At 44.2% G+C, this 19,484-nt stretch overlaps 2 protein-coding genes across 3 annotated transcripts in view; both read right to left on the bottom strand.

Annotated features, from left to right (window-relative positions):
• The window catches only part of tbc1d4 (TBC1 domain family, member 4), a 29,055-nt gene extending 18,658 nt beyond the window's left edge, over positions 1–10,397 (bottom strand). For both annotated transcript variants that reach the window (XM_079277088.1, XM_079277089.1), the window contains exons 1-8: positions 9,345–10,397; positions 3,509–3,637; positions 3,194–3,425; positions 2,471–2,715; positions 1,179–1,268; positions 583–687; positions 351–483; positions 135–226 (exon numbers count right to left, since the gene is read on the bottom strand). In XM_079277088.1, the coding sequence (XP_079133214.1) occupies positions 135–226; positions 351–483; positions 583–687; positions 1,179–1,268; positions 2,471–2,715; positions 3,194–3,425; positions 3,509–3,637; positions 9,345–9,743 (1,425 nt within the window). In that variant the 5' untranslated portion in view covers positions 9,744–10,397. The remainder of the gene's footprint in view (positions 1–134; positions 227–350; positions 484–582; positions 688–1,178; positions 1,269–2,470; positions 2,716–3,193; positions 3,426–3,508; positions 3,638–9,344) is intronic.
• Positions 10,398–11,266: 869 nt separating this feature from the next.
• commd6 (COMM domain containing 6) lies at positions 11,267–15,580 on the bottom strand. The gene is made up of 7 exons (XM_079277571.1): positions 15,368–15,580; positions 14,046–14,104; positions 13,565–13,630; positions 13,385–13,461; positions 12,922–13,090; positions 12,678–12,830; positions 11,267–12,581 (listed from the first exon to the last, which is right to left on the bottom strand). Exons 1-7 carry the CDS (start codon positions 15,390–15,392, stop codon positions 12,531–12,533), a joined length of 600 nt encoding a protein of 199 aa, XP_079133697.1. The 5' UTR covers positions 15,393–15,580; the 3' UTR covers positions 11,267–12,530.
• Between the last annotated feature and the right edge of the window lie 3,904 nt (positions 15,581–19,484).

Here is a 19,484-nt window from a genome sequence, read left to right as displayed (position 1 = left end):
TGGATACACAAACACTCAAAACACAAGAAGGAAAAAAAAGCACTGCTTTGAAGCGGTCTTTAAAAATAAATCACAAAAAAAAAAACTAAAAATATGTCACAAATTTCAGATCAGGCGTGCAGAGCTAACCTTACCTGAACTCGCTCAAAAATATCTGCCTGCTCATTGTCAGTCAGCTGGGAGAGATATTTTTGGATAGCTAGCTTTGCTCTGGGTGGGTAGAGACCTGGGAACAGAAGAGCAACTGAGGATTAGAGCCCTTTCGTGTCGCGTGAACTCAGAGAAACTGACCACGCATCGACACATTTATGACTCAAGCCGGAGGGAGCGACTGAGTCCACGCGGCTCACCTTCGATCCGCTCGCAGAGCTTGTGCAGGCCATGCATGGGGCAGGCTTCGCATAGCTGGATCGGGGTCTTGTTGCTCTGCAATGCCGCTGCTGTCGTGAAGGCCTGATTCAGGGTCAGCATCACCTCATCCACCTGACGTACGCGGTATAAAGCGGGGACGAGACAAGCACGGATTGAAATACAAGTATCGGGTTGAGAGCGGAAGCTGAAGTGGCGTTTTGCATGACTCACTAGAGACTCGCTGGCACACTGGAAAACGTAGCACACATACTGACTGGGACCGGCCTCGGACTGGTCGCGACCGATGAATCCAAAATGGTCGGACTGCTTGACACCCTGCGTCACATTTGGAGACAAACGGGGAAATGGCAAGGGAAGACCACACTTTTAGATCTTTGCATTCAGTTCGGCGATACAAATCATCGAGCTGCAACTTAATAAAACAGCATGTCTCACATAGCATAATGGCTCTTTACAGCCACCATTTCCGTTTTCCATTCGGTTAGTGAAATGGCCAATTTGCTCACACTAGACAGTGCATTATCTTTATCCTGGATGTCTGTTTACAAAAAATGGGATTGCAATGCGCTGTTAAAAAAATAAAAAAAATAAAAAATAAAAAAAAGAACATATTTCTACATCACTGATAAAGACGGCAGAATTAAATGAGAATAAAAGGCCTGCTGGGCTGTAAAGGAGGGCAGTAATGCATTGATGTCCACAGAAGAAATGCATCAAATTAGTCTGAGCTCATCTTATTGCTGGGGCCGCAGCAGAGACAGAAAAGAGGCTTTCAGTGTAAATGCAGTGAGTAAAAATAAACCAACCCGACAGCACGATGAGATATCTTTGAACTTTTTCTCCAGCACCACCGTTTTACTGTCCGGACTTATGAGATTCACTTCAAAACGCCCGACCTGCGGAAACACAAAAGTATATTCAGACAGATTCATGCGAGACCACATACAGATACATGAAAGAGTACGAACACAAAACAACATCACCACACCGTTTCTCCCTGAGTCAAAGACAATCTCAGTGACCCGTTCAGTGGCACACATAAAAGCACACTCTCAAAATCGAGGTCAACAAGCCTGCACCAACGATCTTTCCCACAATTGACTGCTATGTGGAATATCATATTGAGCGTTGTGCTCTCGTTTTTAAAATTAGCTTGGTGAGCGAATGGACATGGTGTGTGAGGAATGGCAGCCGGCTCGCTCCGTAGGCAAAGCGGCGGTTTACGCAGGAGTTACGGCCTCTTTAACCGGGGCTGCGACAGAGGGCCGATGCCAGTCGCTGCAATATTACGGCCAGCCATGTGCACAGAAAGATGACTTGCAGTAGCAAGAAGCTCAGAATTAAATAAAGAGGGTTTCAAAATCCAAAAATGACTTGAAGCAAGCGGGCCATTTGGGTTTCTGGTGTCACAGATGGAGTTAAGGGAAAACTAGAATTACACAAATGAGAAATAAACCGGCCACGTTGGGGTTTAGATCCACGTCTGTCCAAAATGACATCATCTTAGGCTATTAGACCTTTGTATGCAATTGTCATATGTAGCATATTAATTCAAAATTGTATTTTGTGAAATCACAGTGACCTTTGACCTCAAATTTGAGTCCAAGTAGACGTTTGTGCCAAATTTGAAGAAATTCACTCAAGGCGTTCACAAGATGTCCCGTTCAGGAGAGTGGGACGGACGGACAAGCTGAAAACATTAATATCTCATCCATAAAAAAGCATCCATCCATCTCATTGACAAAGGATTTATATTCAGAGTCCAATAAACATAACGTCCACTGCAAATAGTAAACAATGTTAAAATAGCTCAGTACAAATGTCCATTTATACTGTAATTAAAATATAATAGACCCCTGGGTCCTGGCCGGGCCCTCAGGTACAAACTAAGCACTCAACAACAAAGCATCTTTTAATGTGAGTACATTGCAGTTACAATAAAGCTCCTCGGTGCTGAGTTCTACCAGCTCCAGTTATCTGGACTCTGAGATAAGGAACCCCCGAGCCGATGCACTATTTCTGAAACCAAGACATCAGCATAAGAGCAGCACATCATTACTTCTCGTGGAGGTCGACTGCACTGTCACATGTCCTCTACCTGGAAGAGCATGGTGCGGTTCTTGTCCGAGTCAGACGGCTGAACGTGGTTGGGAGCGCTCGAGTGTCTGCGCCGCACAGGGCCCAAGATGACGCCTTCCCCCGGCTTCCTCTGCAGGCTCCCGGCCAGGCTGCTGCAGCGCGTACGGAACTCTTGGGGCTCCTCGAACCCGGAGTCCTCCAGGATGCACTCGGGGAACGCTCCCCGCAGGCTGCTCTGACTGGCACTGTTAGACAGGCTTTTACCTGAGACACACGGAGGAGAGCCACACGTGGCTGTTTATTTACAGTCACCACATGACCAATCAGAACGCAGCAGTTTGTCATCCAGTTTAACCAAATAATCATCTATCATTTTCCGTACTTGCATGCAATAATGAGAACAATACAATTGGAATACATACTAACTAGCTCCACGAGAGAACAACAAGGTGTTGACCGAGGCAATACATCGAGTGAGGAGTAGGGTCATTTTCTCCTGTACAATCAGACTTGTTTATGCAACCTGAGGATTCGCCCCCTGCTGGCAATTAGACATTAGACTTGACAGGCGTAGCAACAGTAACTAAGGGGTGCAGGGCTTAGCGAACGGTTAATTGTGTGCGGTAAGAATCGGAGTGAAGCTACTTGCAGATTGAGCTTTGAGCGGTTGTTGTGCTGTGTGCACGCGCATTATTTAGATATATTGATTCATGCTAATCCCGAATCTGCATGAGGCTCTCACCTCCACCTCCAGTCATGTCCTCCACTCCGGGGCCTTCCGTGTATTCTATACTCTCATCCAGAGCAGAGGAGAGGGGGTCTCCTTCTCCCCCAATGAGGAACTCCACACCCTCTGTGGACCCTCGCCGGCCGCTGACCAGTCGCAGGCGCTTGCGCTCGACCTCATGCAGACGAAACTTGTCGATGCAGTCATCGATGAGGGTGGCAGGAGTCTTTTTGAGCAGAACCGTCACCTGGATATTTTTTATAAATTCAGCTGCATTAATACAATTTGCAGAGATAAAATGGAAAAACACAGGAGCTCATTCATCTCTACCTTGCCACAGTAAAGCACTTCAAACTTCTGGGAGTTGTAGAAGGCCTCGTCGGCTTCCTGTTTGGGCTTGGCGTCTTCCTTTAAGGCTGATTTGGACACTTGGCGAATGCTGCTGATCACCTCAGGGACCTGTAAGACAGGAGAGTGGACCGAAGGTATATGACAAATAGGAAGACATTAACGAGGAAAACAAAAGGAGGAAAGGGAAGCGAACTGGAGCCGATCGTAAGAGGTTTTCCTCTGCAGCTCTTCCTTCACGACTGCACACAGGAGAATAACATAACTCAACACTACCGAGATGGACACAACAACATCATTTGAAAAAACTCTTTTAACTCAATAGACACCGTGTGAGAGTTGTTTCTAGTTTCTTTAATGTTTAAAATCACATCATAATCAATGCAGGGTTTGGGAACACATGTAGACTAAATACACAACGAGCAGTCAAAACAGAACAAGTACGACTGTTTGGCTGACACTTGCAGTTCACACAAGAACATGTTCGGATTAACAAATACCATGACCCGACTTCATGAGACTTTAAATAACTCGGACTTTAAAAAAAAAAGGCATAATATTTGAACTAACTAAGGCTAGTCAACAACAGACAGAACAAACACCAGAACAGTAACAGAAGTAGGTTAGGAGACAGGAAACGCCCGCACTATGGGAATGAGGAGACAACAAAAAGCTGGAAAGGAGAGTGTGTGTGTGTGTGTGTGTGTGTGTGTGTGTGTGTGTGTGTGGCACCTGGTTGTCCCATTTTCGGTAACTTGCATCCAGGAAAAACAACCAAACAAGTCACGACAGAAAATGTACGTCTTTCAAAGCGCACTCTTATGCAACACTACGCAATTCAAAAGGCAGTTCATCATTCTGTCATGAGGCACTTTTACAATCAAGTTCTCATTCTTTTTGGCAGAGACAATGGGACTGACAGCCCCCCCCCCCCCCCACAGTGAAGGTCAGTCAAATACTCTGGTTAAGACAACAATGAGCGCTTGAACAAACAGCGGCTATCTGATAAGAGTCGCCAACTGACTGTTGAGCAAATACATTTATTATGTAACAAAATGAGTCTTACACCAGAGGTGTGACCAGAACCACAGGAGAGAAGCGGGAGGGCAGGCAGAACAGGAACGAGCCGATTGTAAACAAAGTACAAACGTCCTGCTTTTCATGGAGGCCAGTTAATGTGTGAGACACTGGAGGGATCAAAAATGCCGTACTGCTGCTGTGGCCACATGAGCTATTTTGAAGTCCCGTTTTCCAAGTGCCTGCCTTCCCGAGGCGGTAGAGCCGTGCCCGGCTGGTGACAGAGGGCTGATTGAGATGAGGAAGGGCAGGTGGTGGGTAGTTGTTCATACGTGCTCAGCCATCTGTTCACTCGAACAACACCGACCTGTGTAATTGTCATCATATCCGCCAGGAGGATCATGCGATCGGTCGCACGTATGTGTGCACCTCTACATCTGTCCACAGCTATTCTCGCATTGTGCTACACCGCAAACAACTAAATATTTCGGGGAGACAGTTACGGCTGTAAGCTCAAGGACGTCTGGTGGTTGAAGCAACTCAAGCTTTCTTAAAAAAAAACACCTTTTATTGCCTATTTCATAATTGCCATTCCCTGCCAGCGGACTCCTCTCTCACTCTTCTTAATTGGCCCCCCACACAGCTAAGTGCATCTCCAAGGTTCACTTGTTATTCTTACAACAGGGCTGTGCAACGAAATGCAGTTAGCAGCCCCATCTTGTTACACAAAAAAATACAATCATAAAACTAAAAGAACTTCTGGAATCTTTGTAAAATGTCAAAGCAAGCACATAAAAATACCTTTGTCGGGGTAAAGAAGCATTGGCCAAAGCAGTGCTGACACTAAAAGGCCACGGTCATTCAGAGGCCTTGGTGGCTGCGAATCACAGCTGCACCGTCTGATCTGTAAGGCCTGTGGAGGAATAAAAACCCAACAGCGCCATCTTAACATGTAAGGGCACTGCTGGATTATACATGAGTAACATGACGCCACAGCACCATTTGATCCGATTAAATATTTGTAGTCAACCTAATACAGATCCAGTGAAGGTGCTCAATCCTCGGGTGGAGACAGGCACAGACAGGCAAAGAGGAAAGCCCCCCCCCCCCCCCCCCCCACGGAAACCTATTCAAACAGCCTCCCACTCTTACACTCCTTCAAACTGCTTTTTAAATCCAACCTTCGCCCATCATTGCCTGGCTTTATCAAACAACACATGTGATGCAAAGCCCATTTAAACAAACAGCAGCAGCTTTAGAGCTCAGGAGAAAACTAACACGAGGATCGTTTCCCTCTGAGCTGCTGGAGTCCTAGCGCGCTCGCACTGCATGGCTCATGTCATGTCAAACCAACAGTCACCCTCAATAATAGCAGCTCAAACAGTAGCAGGCCACATAGTTCTGTTGCCCTTATCGGCACCGTTAAACCAAACTGGTGACCCAACACACTTGCACACACCATCTGCAATTAAGCCGACTGAAGAGTTATTTAGAGACACACAGGTTATCATTGTGTCTATGTAAGATACGGACGAAGGTAGACAGAGACCTGGGGGGTAATAAAAACAGAAGCAATTCCAAGATGACATGCTTTTTTTACGTTGAAAGTAATAATTGTAAGTTCTTGCAAAGTTACTCAAAATAAATTAATCCAATAACAGCAATTTGTCCAAACTTCAAATGTCAACCGTTCAACCCAAACAGAGAAAAAGAAACACTGAAACAGAAACCAGCTCATGAATCTGCTGCTGCTTGTATATAACCTGGATAAATACTGTTGCTTTAAACATTGCCGTCTTTGTGTGGCGGGAGCTCTCCCAGGATTGGTTCCAAAAGGCAGCTCACTGTTTTCACCACAGCAGTCACGTCCTCCCAGTGCTTTTCCATCTGCCTGAACACAAACCGGGCACTGTAGTGTAACAAAGTTCATGTCCCAACTCAACACAAAGTAACACGAAGGCTCTTAACCATGCCATGGGCCAAGAAGCTCATGTCATGAGGGAATATCACAATGTTCCAAGAGAGCAGCGAAATGAACTCTACTCTACATCCTCCCGTGTCTTCAGCGTGTCATAACAGTACGACGTCAGAACAAGACCAATTATATTTTGGTTATAAAATGATCTGGGGCAGTGAGCTCTCAGTTATGTTTCCTCTCACATTGTGCATAAAATCAAACAGTTACATCATGTGATTTGCACAGACAAACCAATGTATTTTACAGCAAAAAAAAAGAAAAAAGAATCAACTGAAAAAAATGGGGTCAGCTGACTCTTGAAGCATATGGAGGTAAAGACCGGAAACATTTCCAAGCATGCAAAGCTACTTCTTCACAGAATAACGCATCCTCACTTAGATGTAACACTTGTCAACATATGAATAAAGTCAAATTTGTTCCCAATGCACTGCAGATTAAACACTTTATCGTCATTATTTCTCATTGTGCAAGAAATGTGACCATGATCACCTGGCCTGACCGGCTAACCGGCACAGGTGCGACTCAACAAGTTTATCAACACCTCTCAATAGCAACGAATGGGAAAAGAAAGTCATGACTTTTTTTGAATTATTTCAAATTACAGTTGGAAACACAGAATGCTGATTTAGACTTCTGCAGTATAGGGCAGTTAAGTAAGTCACTCTTGTGTCCCACTATCGCAACGTGTCGCAGAAAGATCACCAGCACCCACAAGACAACAGCGGAGGTGGAAAGCACACAGGCCCGTGGCACACTGAGCAGGCTCTGGCTGTCTACTGTTGCCTTGATAACAGCACAATGGAGATGAGTTGAGGGTTAAATTTGAGCACGCTGTGATGAGTCTCTCACTGGGGACGTAAAGGAGTGTCCCAAACTCTGAGCCAAGTAAAATGCTACAATCGAACTATTATGTGGAGCCTGTTGTCATGGATACACCAATCAAGAGTGCAGAGATGACCGAGTAATGCCAGACTGGCCGCACCTTATGCTTAACCGCCAACGACGGCATCAAAATCCTTTATAATCCACGGGGACCGAAGTTGCATTTCAAGTCGAGGAGGTTTCAAACACAGGAACACACACACAATAGGACATTCCATGTGTATTCATAGACGGTGCTTTGTAGGAAATTCTTCTTGTTAAAACTCCATTTCTTCCCCCCACTTGTACAAAATCGACAGAGCCAGCTAAGCTTTGCCCCTCTTCAGGACACCACTCGTCGTTTCATTTTTAACCTTTCACATCGTATCGGTAGATGCCAGGGGTCTTTCCTCAGGCCTCGGGCTAAGAATAGATTTCAAAAGAAAACGTGCCCGTCACTCCAAAACAAGGCAAAGAGTAAGAATGTCTTGTTGCTCTGAAGCACCGAAGCACAATGAGAACTCCTGTAGCCCTGTATTATAAAGATGAAATAATCAAATCATTAACAATGTCTGCAACAGACTGTTACACGTGGCAGTGCACTGGTAGAATAAGCCATGCATTCCATATCGTTCACCTTGCACATTTGCTCGCTCGTCGGCTGCCAAACCAGTTTTTTTTGTTGCGCATTTATGCCGACTGAGGTATGTTCAAGATGCCTCTCCCCTTGACTGCTGCAAACATTTGGATGGCAGCAGAGGGGCCCCGACACCTCGGGAGTGCGTCTGCCTTGGAGCTCTCTTCTGCTCTCAGCTTTCACCAGCAAAACCAACAGCCTGCACACACCACAGGAAACATGACACAACGCAGGCGGCTTTGAGATCGATGCAGAACGCCAGCATCACTGGATGTCAGTTTGCGGACATTATTTGAGACGGTTTCTTTGTTTGGGGAGACAGGAATAACATTGACAGGGTGAAAGACTCCAGCTGGTCTTAAGTTAAAGCAGGTGAATAATCTTGTTGGCACAACCCCAGAACCCATGATTCATATATAAAAACACAACAACAACAAAACATTCTAATTCACTACTGCAAACTCACACACACCACTGTGGTTAACTCCTGAGCACAGGGCCTGAAACACTGACACAAAAAGTGCATTTCAGCAAAGATGAAAAAAACAAAACATGACTGCACGCTCAGTCTCTTTAAACCACTGACTGACTCCCACGTTCCTGATTTTTTGTTTTTTGACTCCTTACGACATTTCAGTTCATTACTCAAGAGTGGCATGCTGATCAGCATGTAAATGTGCTGACTCGATATTGTGCCTATACTGTTGTTGTCGTCACACTACAGCCACCAGAGATGTCTGACCACCCCCCCCCCCCCTGAAAAAGGGGAAAAGGGGAGATGGATTAAAAAGAAATCCAGGGTTGCTCCGTTTATCATTCCCAGCGACTGACCGGTGGCCTAAATACTTAATACCAAAGCAAACATGTTTGCACCGTTGACTAATCTTCTCTGTGTTTGGGATTAAATTACATACAATTAATATCCAGGCCCTGCACAAGACATAGCTTTTGTCTTCTGTTTACACGTGGAGCTAGATTCAGTCCATCAGAAAAAGTAAACGGGTGGACCATATTGTAAATCCTGACATCACATTTACAGTTAGGGACCCTCAGGACTTTTTGGAATATGATGAAAACATTAAAATGACAGCTTGGTATTGTTTGAACTGCAGTTTTAACAAGTGTGATGTCACTAAAAACTCACTTCTCAAGTGCAATAATCCAGAAATAACATTCATAACAGATTATTCTACTACTCCCATCAACATCATCATTGTGAAGAACACTAGACTGAGAATATCGTGCCACTCTCTCTTCCTGGTACAGTTGCTGTTGTGTCACGTGTGAACTGTATTTATTTCTGTACTCTCGGTGGGGGGCCCTACCTGGTTGGGGTCGTTGGCCCGGAAGACGTGACAGGACATCTCGGACTCGGGGTTGTCGGGCTGGCCCCGCGTGAGATAGGCGAAGTAGGTGAGGTCGTTGCTGTTGTGTATGAAGCGCGAGACGAGCTGCGCCTTGTGCTCGAATATGAACACCGACGAGCAGTTGCTGTTGGAGGGGACGCACCGGACGAACGGGGGGTTGAGGACCAGCTGAACTTCCCTCGGCTGCACCGCGGGGCCGCAGTCGCCCCTCTCGCTTCTCCTGCGGATCTCCGCCACCAGCCACGGCAGCATGGGCAAGGTGGTCCGCCTGTCGAGCGAGGACCAGCCGACGTACGTCAGGGCGAACCTCCTGTCCGACTTTGGAGGACTGCTCTCCCTCTCATCCGGACTCTCCATGTCGACCCCCGGCGGGACTCTCGGTCGAGGCTCGTTGACAGCGACGCGGGGTACTACAAGACTACTTTAACAAAATAAATAAACGATCCAGATGTACCATGTCCTGCAGCCGAGGCCGGGGCGTAGTTGTGGTTAGTTTGCAACAGTTTCCCCGTCCGCATCCACGGCAAAAAGTTGCACGCAACCAAGCGATTTGCTACACGCACATGTGCTCGGCCCGTCGATCAGCTGCATGTCATCCAAAAAGCACACATCCAATGTCACGTCAACTCATATATTTATATGGTGGCGTGTTTTGCAGCGTGTCTCCCTCTGCTCCGGTCCTCCACTGTTTGCAGCGACTCGAAACGCCAGAACAGTTCCGTACTGTCCCAGCACGAGCTCGCTTGCGTGCTTTAAAACGTGGCTGTGGATGGCTCCTGTGTAAACACAAGTCGCCTAGAGAAATCGGATTTCTTGGACGCTGCTCCTGAGCGCACAACGGGACGGCGCATTACAGACCCAACCCCGGAATCCTATTACACTGAAGCTTAGCCGGCGTGGTCGCAAGGTTTCGTTTTCCCTTTCTAAAAAACATACATGCATCGCATGCTTGTTTATCGCCTCTTAATGCAGTCTCCCGGTCTGTGATCCTTTTTTCCACAACGCCTCGTAAGGCGGAGCGGCTGTGTGCGCGTTGACGACCCGCCCCAACCGTCCCATGTGCTGGGGAAGTGGGCAGGGGCAGAGCTGCTGCGTGAAACGTGACAAGCGGGAGGCTCCACCTTTTTATACACTAGCAGCATAATAACTGCAAAACCTCTTCCACGGCAGTGTGGATTTGTGTTAGGGGCCCCCTCATGGCGGTGGTCCTCCGGGTCAGACACTCAGTTTTAAATCCTACCTACCGACTGACATCAGCCGGTGTAACGAGACCAGACTCGGCCTACACTTGGCTGTATGTTGGCAGCACAACACGCAAGAGTTCACAACTAAGTGTTTACAAGCAGGCCGCGCTGATTCAGTCTTGGAAAGCTGTAATCACATCTGATGCACTGGACTGACTTCCCATCGAATTCCGAGCACTCATATCCCCCAAAATAGTATCTGAGCCATATTTAACCTCATCACTGAGGCAGAAGCCACAAGAGCTGTGCAGCCTACTAAACCCGCTCTGCTGGTGAGCGACACCTTCACATATCCTACCTGTATACTTATAACACAGCTGCCCCCAGACCCTTATTTGATGAAATAATAGTTGTATTTTTGTTCTTGGAGTGCTGATATTGAATCGAAACATGCAATCGTACACAATCTGCACAGTAGATAACTAAAGCATGCCTTCAGATCCTCAGACTTCCCATTAGGAAGCACTCAAAAGTAGAGTCTGACTCTACATATACAGAGTAGTAAGATGGTAAACAGTGGCAGTAATTTACAGCAATTGTTTTAGTGTATCATTGTTTTATTTTGCTCTGAGCTGTGAAGTTGGGATGAAATAACCACGCACTGCAAGGTTTACATTTAATCAGTTTATTGCATCATTGGTGTGCGGCATCAAAGTGAGGACGGCGCAAAGTGGAAAAAAGGGCGACACTTGGCCTCCTCAGACCTGAACCATAACACTGTTAGACAAAACGAATGCAGTCTGATAAAACAGTCCTTCATGAAGTTTATAAAAAGTTCAGTTTAAACTGTTTTAGAGGTGTTGACTCACCTAAATGGACATTTCGGAGCATGTGGCTTGTGGTGCTTGTATTGTGTTAATACAGACAGGTGTTTCAATTATTTTGTCCACCCCACCACTGAGGGTAGAGCAACAAACAAAAACACCTCTCTGCATAATGCAGTTCAACAGCACCTCTCTAGAGCAGGCTATTTCTTTGTTAAAAATATGCAAACATTTCCTAAAATAAACGAGACAAAAATAATTCCTCTCAGTCACTTATGACCTGCCTAGATTTTCTCTTTCCTAATTATTTTGCCATGTTCAGGGGGCTCACATGGCCAATAACAGCATGCAGGGTGTGCAGCAAGTTCAGGTTGTCAAATACCGCCGCTCGCTATCTGCTACCGAGGCCCAAGTCCCCCTCTAGCTCTGTCGGATAACAAAGCGGCCGTTGTTCTCGAATTGGGATGAGAACGGGTTGTTACGTGGCTGTGTTTCCCCCTGTGCGTCTCTCTCGCTCTCTCTCCTCGGCTGTGTGCAGAGTGACTGAGTGTCTGTGTTCCCAAGCGCACACCTGCCCCTGGCTGCATTCGTTGCCAAATCAGCACCTTCCCGCCAGTTTGTTTGAGGTGTGGAAGTGTTTTATTTGTGCTTTAGAACGTATGGGCCGTGAAACATTCAGAAAATAACATTTTGTTTCTCCGACTCTCTGCTTTTTGTTCTCACTAACGCATCACGACTGCACGTAGCAGACTGTCAGACCCCCAATGAAGTAAAATGCCAGGGTTAAAGGAGATCTCTGGAACACTACCTCTTTTGTCCACAGGGGCCGCCAAATTCAACACAAATTGAAAGTTCCTTGTAGTAACTTTAAAGTGGGATTTATTACTTGTTAGACTGCATTAGGTATAATGCTACTCGATAAGTTAATGGAAAGAAGTACACTTAATCCTGGCATTCAAAGTGAAGACGAGGTTTTTCAACTATTGGAACAGCTGTTGGTCCTAAAAAGTAAATGAAAGTGCAAAAGCAGACAATTGACAGTAATTTGTTTCCACATTGTGAGACAGCCAGAAGGCCAACACACTGCTGTTTGTTACATGTAAACTGGGGTGGAATTTCCACAAGCACATCGGCAATCACACAGTCTCCATAACAGCTGCCATCTCCTTGAACTGCTTGTGAAAGTTCTGCCAGGGACAAAAAAAAAAATAAATCAATCACAAAAATCAATCCCGTGATAAATTGCACCAAAGAACATTACATTCACATCAACAAACACACACCTGGAACTGTGGAATGGTCATTTCAAAAGACCGGTGACAAATCTGTCCAGAGGGCTCGACGATCTTCAGCAGCAGAGACACATATGGGGAGTTGAGCGATCGGCAGGTGTCGGAGCTCACCGCCATGCCGAGCTTCCACTGCAGGTCCACCAACTAGCAAGATGCAGCAAACAAAGAAAGTCTCATCAGCCTCGAATAGAGACAAACTCATCAAGAAATATTTGAAAATGACATTTGGGCATACCTGGCCGATGCTGAGCATGGCCTGGACCTCCTGCTGAGCATGGACCGATGCACCATGTTCACTCCACAGCCTGTGCAACACCTGAAGGGAAGCCTTCGGCCACTTGTTGCTGCCTTCTACCAGCCTCGACACGAGGTCATCCCCAGAGAGGCCGCTCTTCCCAGCGGACCTGATGATACAAATGTCACCCGACACTGCAATGAAGTGCATCTTTGTGTAAAGATTTAGCATTTTACCAGGTGCATAACCCCGGATAAAGGCTGTTAAAGCTCCGTTACACAATTGGCACCCACGCTACAGGCATGTTCTAATGAAGGAGAGTTGGACATGCAAAAAAAAAAACATGCAAATGTATCAAACATAACATGTTGGGCCTCGATCAATACCATAAGGAATAAACGTGGGCTGACACATTCTAACACACCACGTTCATAGGCAAAAAAAAGAAGACAAAAATAGATACCTGAATGATAACATGAGAAATCTGATCATGTTCTGCAGAGCTTCATGGTCAAGTCTGACTCCAGCTCTCTGAAATCTCTGTCCAGAAAATAAAAAGAACAAAACAAGTAATGAAAAGAGGAACTTGGGAAGCTGGGTTACTGGAAGTTAAAAAAAATATTCTGGGGAAATATTGACTCACGTCAGAAATTTCGGCTGAATCCACTCCTCTGGTTTGCCCTTGAAGAAAAGTCAGAATGTGCTGACACTGTGGAGATTAGAAGATTTGTTATCGGAATTGCAGCACAACCTCTATGGCGACGACGCCACATCCTGTGCGACTTGTGCAGAGCGTGGCTGCTAATCGCCCTACAATGAACACCTTCATGCTGTATTTAACATCCCATTGTTAATCCCACTGAGAGGTTTGCTCTACTGTGGCAAACATTATGACATGAAGTGTGAAGAGAGATGCTGCTTTACATTTTTGTCAATTAAGATATTTACTCTGTGGCACGATGCGTGACCTGTGCGGGGTTCCTCTTCTCAGCACGTCTACATCACTCACTTCGATGGTACTCAAGGACTATGCTGTATGCCTCGTTCTTAGTACCGGTATTTGCTTTTTCATCAACCTGTTTCCTGCATGGGAACATGTACAAAGAGAGATCAAATATACTCACTGCTTCAGTCAACAGATCTGGAGAAAGCTGACAGACGTTGTCCACAACTTTGTTGACACCTGGAGAACAGAAGTGAAGTGAGTCACGGTGTCAGAGTCCGTCTATGTTAATCATGGTCCTTTTTAAAAGGGCACGCAAGCAAATTCAACTGCGAAGGAATCTAGACGAATAGTTTATAAATCAGAAATAAAATAATTAATCCAATTTCAAGAACGTTGCCGCATGAAATAATTGTTTGCATGTATTGTTGAGTTTCATAAAAAAAAGAAAAGTAAACAGGGTTTAACTTTAGTCATTTTGGTCCTATGAAAACGAAATTTAGCCAAAATAATAATCAAGTTGATAATATAGCAGTGTTTGGGCAAAATGATCTCATAGATATGAAATTATAAAAGCACATGTTCTAAACACAAAACGAATTCAGGAAGGACATGATCATGAATGAAAGCACTAATATCAGACCAAAAACACAGTTCTAAAATAAGCGGAAACGCATTCATGTCGCTATTAAATCTCTTTAAATAAAGGTTAGTGGTTTGACATTTATGTAAAAGCTTGAAGGAGATGCCTTCAACTTTATCAGTTGTAATATACGCATGCGGTCAGCTCCAGGTATTTTCCCAGCGAAGGTTGTTAAACAAATTCAAGGTATTGCAGTAATATTCTCCATTTAAAATATGGACACACCCTGAAGTAATGTTCGGATGCTTGTGTTATTGCTCAGAATCAGTCTGCCCTATAGCGGGTCTGCTGGAGAGTACCCTGATCACCAGACAGCATCCGTTTTTCTGAAAGTATCTCCAGAATCACCACATAGTCTTCAAACTAACCATCTGCATTAAAACAAAAAATATTGCGTCCGCTGACAGAACAAAAAGATGTTGACCTGTTTGCCAAATCAAAACAAAGATGGCCGCCAGCCGAATACCTGGATGGGCAATTGACCCGCAACTTGGGAAACGGGTTAAAACCCTTTTTCTTTTTTTTTTACATAGCACAGCTCACATGATGTCGTTTCTGTGAGGGATTCAATATAGTGAGAATAGCGGTGAGTGGCATGGTTGTGCGTGGCACTGGTAACGTTACACCGGTTAGGGTAAAGTTGGGGTAGGGTTAAGCGTCGCGGAGGACGGGTTTAGGGATATCGTTTGTTTCAGTTTACGCTAATGTTACAGGTAGCGAGAGGAAAGAGAAACTAGCGACCGTGTTAAACTGACGCTACGAAATCAATGGCTGGGAGAAGCCTCTTCGTCTCTTGAGTCAAACTGCAATCTACTGAAAGCACTGTACGTCTAAGCAGCATGATGGAAATGGAAACTCACCATACGATTCCTCTGCTGCTGGCATCCTCTCTGACAAGCTTCACGTTTGACCGCCGTGCAGTGTTACCAACTTAGCGACTTTCTTGCTTGGCCTTTGAAGACCCCTTTAGCGAATTATCTACAAAAAAAAGAAGGCTACGGGATTATTATCCTTTAAACCCCTTGAGTAACAAACAGAGCTACTTTCTGTGCAGAGAAAAGTCCTCTCATTCAAGAGAATCCTTCTTTTTCTTTCTCGGCGTTTCGCAACTATCCTAAAGGGTTTTTACCGCCACCTACTGTATTGGAGTGTCATCGGCTACTTTAAGGTTTTGGTTTTTATGCTTACAGCAGCTTTGTTTTTCTGTTTGTAAAAAAGGAGCATGCTCATTTCACCTTGGCCGAATTTAAAAAAAGAAAAGTTAAGAAGGTATAGAAGTTACTTTCTGGATGTACAGTATCTCCTGCTGTAAAAAGCTTATGAATGAATCACACCAATATCTTACACTATGTTATGCCAAATCACACAATATTATGATATCACACTTTGTTCACACGTTGTTATGATACATCACAATATGTCATGCCATCACACTGTACTATGACATCACACTATATTTTGAAATCACACTGTACTATGACATCACACTATATTTTGAAATCACACTGTACTATGACATCACACTATATTAAGGCACAGACTATACGACATCACTGTTGAATCCTGGAGCCTTGAGATATTTATTCAGTCAAACATGAAATTATGCTAAATGAAAGATGCATTGCACATATATCTGTTACAGTATTATTACTGAGGTGCTTGATCAATAAAATTGAGTATTTCATACATTCTACAAATGACAGCAGAACCAGCCTTCATTTTAGCCCAGGACAGAGTACAGGATCTGCTTTAAAGTTATTAGTGTAGTTAAAGTGTTCAGAAAGACAAGGAAGCAAAGACAAAGAAAAGAAGCTGAATGAAATACATATGTGGATTGTTTATAGTTGCTTGTAACGCAAGCACTTGACTGTAGATCGCCAATCTAAACAGCTGTTACTGTGTTATTGTTCGTGTCTACTGACTGTAAATGGAGAATGGAGTTTCTGCCATCTAGTGTCACATTTGGCTTGTCAGCGAAAGACAACAGATTCAGACAGCAAGGCCGAGATCCTCCTTGTGGCACTGGCACCACAGTGGCAAGTCTGTGGCAAGCGTCAGTCAGGTGTCAGGACAGCGGCGAGCGAGCGACACTCGTTCGCCACCTGTCAAAAAGCTGCCGAGCTGAGCGGGCTGAGAACATCCATTGTTGTTACGACATGTCAGTTTTATGATCATAGTGTGGATTTTAGTTGAGTCACAGAGTAGCTGCATTTTTTTCTTTTGTCAATACCTAAGTGTACAGACTGACAGACAGACGTAGGCCTATTTGTAGACTTAATAATTACAATATGCAATAGTACTATACTGAATATTGTTTTGCTACTACTACATTTCACTTCATAATATATACCACTTATATACCATAATATTTATAATGTACCAACCTTTTTAATTTAATTTAGTAATTTTTTTTATTTTAAGACTTCATACCACCACTATGTTACTTTACTTCTAGAAGACTGCACTGTTAGTCTAAGCACAACACAGCAATTATAACCGCACAACTATCTATATTCTAATCAACTGGAGAAAACACTTTGAATATTAACAGGACCCATTGAAATTGGATGGGAAATGTAACTCAGCAACGGTCCGAATAAGTCAATCCATGTTGCTGGCTTAAAGCTGTATGTGTTGAGCAACCAGCAACTTTATTTTGAAATTTACTTTATTGAAATACTTCCACTAACAACGTTTTGACATTTTGAAACAAAAATGAACAAAAATAGTCTTCACTAATTATTAAGCCTACTTTAATAGTCATAAATAACTAGCTGCAATATTGAATAACAAAGTTTTTCACTTTTTTTGTGTTTGTTTTTTTTACTTTTTCGTGGCATCTAAACATCTGCAGAGTGCCAACTGACACTGACAAGTGGTTATGCCTAAATGTTTGAAGTCGGAAAATATCTCCACTCGTCCTCTTCTTAAATGTGTCAGTAGGTGCCACGCTCTGATAGTTGGCACAGGACTGCCACTAGGTGTCAGACGATTGCCTCTGACTAGTGGCAACCTCTGACTAGTGGCAATCCTCTGACAATGGCAATCCTCTGACTCATGGCATCATCTGACTAGTGGCAATATTCTGACTAGTGGCACTCGTCTGACCAGTGGCATTCCTCTGACTAGTGGCATTTCTCTGACTAGGGCAATCCTCTGACTAGTGGCAATCCTCTGACAACTAGTCACAATCCTCTCACTAGGGGCAATCCTCTGACTAGTGGCATTTCTCTGACTAGGGCAATCCTCTGACTAGTGGCAATCCTCTGACAACTAGTCACAATCCTCTCACTAGGGCAATCCTCTGACTAGTGGCAATCCTCTGACAACTAGTCACAATCCTCTCACTAGGGGCAATCCTCTGACTAGTGGCATTTCTCTGACGAGTGGCAATCCTCTGACTAGTGGCATTTTTGTGAAGCACTTTGTGATATTATTGTCTGTGAAAAGCGCTATATAAATAAAATTCATTCATTCATTTCTCTGACTAGTGGCAATCGTCTGACAACTAGTGGCAGTCCCGTGACAAGTGGTGGCACTCCTGTGACACCATTGACACTGGCAGCTCGTGGCACCTACTGACACCTACATAAAAGCAGAGTAAGAGTGAAGATAATGTATTTTGGATTGGACATTTTACAGATTTTAATTTTAAAACGTTTTTAACAATACATACTTTTAAATTATAATGAAACGGATTATTTTCATTATTTTTGCGCGATTGTTGTAAATGACTATACAAGTAATTATATGGAAATAATGTAATTTGTTGCTTTTTGTTTACTTGTGTCACTCTGCGTCACTCTCCGTCACCCTGCGTCACGCTCTGGCAGCTTGTGTCACTCTGCGTCACGCTCTGTCACCCTGCGCCGATTGAAATACTTTTTTTACACTACTCTGATGACTCCGTCCTGGCAGCAGGACTCGGTCCTCCGCTCCTCACTCATAGTATTATTACAACGGGGTACGTAGCGCTGTCGCTCATGAGCACAACAACACAAGCACGCGAAAGCTTCTTCTTCTCCTTTTTGGTGTACTGGCGGTTGGCAAACGAATTGGCGCATTACCGCCACCAACTGGTAAAATAAAATAAGGCATGAGACGTGTCGTATTTTGCCAGAGGGGGAAAATATGCTCATATTCCTGCAAAAGAATTGCTGCAGTGTGTGTACAAAGTGTGTGTGTGTTTTGTATTTATTTATATTTATTTAAGTATGCTGTAAACTGTTAACAGTTAACATATTGTTCATAGTTAAAAAGTTTGAAGCTGTAGTTTGAAGCCAAGTGTTTTGTATTTATTTATATTTATAGTATACTTTAACAGTTAATATATTGTTCAATTTGAAGAAAAAAGTATCGGTTCAGGCACCGCTTTCGTTTTAAAAGTATCGTTTTAGCACCGTTATCGGAAAAAAACCCAAATGATACCCAACCCTACTACTGACAAACATGTATTTTTGGATTGGACATTTTATGTCTTTTAATTTTAATATATACTTTTAAATGATTATAAAACGGATGATTTATTTTCATTATTTTAGCCGATTGTTGTAAGTGACTATAAAAGTAATAATTTGGAAAGTGTATTATGTTCCATTTTGTTGCAAAAGCAGCAAAATCATACTGAAATAAAATGAATGAGAAACAAAAAAGTACAACGTACTTACTCTAAGGATGCATACAGAGAACAGGGGGCTCCGGTGACTCAACTAAAATCATAAAACTGATTTATGGAAGCTGATCTGTCGTAACAACAACGGGTGTTCTCAGGAAATGTCTCAGGAAATGTGTCTCCGCCCCCTCAGCTCCGCAGCTTCTTGACGATTGCCGAACTATGCTCGCCTGCCACAGCTGAATCTTTCCGCTGAACTGACAGAGAGTGACGCTGAGTGACAGAGAGTGACGCTGAGTGACGCTGCGTGCCACAGACTGACGCTGCGTGACACAGACTGACGCTGAGTGACGCAGAGGTGCCAG

This window comes from Melanostigma gelatinosum (assembly GCF_949748355.1).
Source record: "Melanostigma gelatinosum genome assembly, chromosome: 10".
In the NCBI taxonomy this organism is placed as follows: domain Eukaryota; kingdom Metazoa; phylum Chordata; class Actinopteri; order Perciformes; family Zoarcidae; genus Melanostigma; species Melanostigma gelatinosum.
Note: the sequence above shows the minus strand (reverse complement) of the source record. Positions and strands in the feature narration are given on the sequence as shown.

Excerpts from the sequence above, each read along its gene's own strand:
- commd6 (XM_079277571.1), bottom strand. The coding sequence starts at position 15,392 with ATGCCAGCAGCAGAGGAATCGTATG. Across the intron at positions 14,105-15,367 it reads AGCAGCAGAGGAATCGTATG|GTGTCAACAAAGTTGTGGAC; the intron begins GTGAGTTTCCAT and ends TCTGTTCTCCAG. Across the intron at positions 13,091-13,384 it reads TTTCTCATGTTATCATTCAG|GTCCGCTGGGAAGAGCGGCC; the intron begins GTATCTATTTTT and ends TTGTATCATCAG.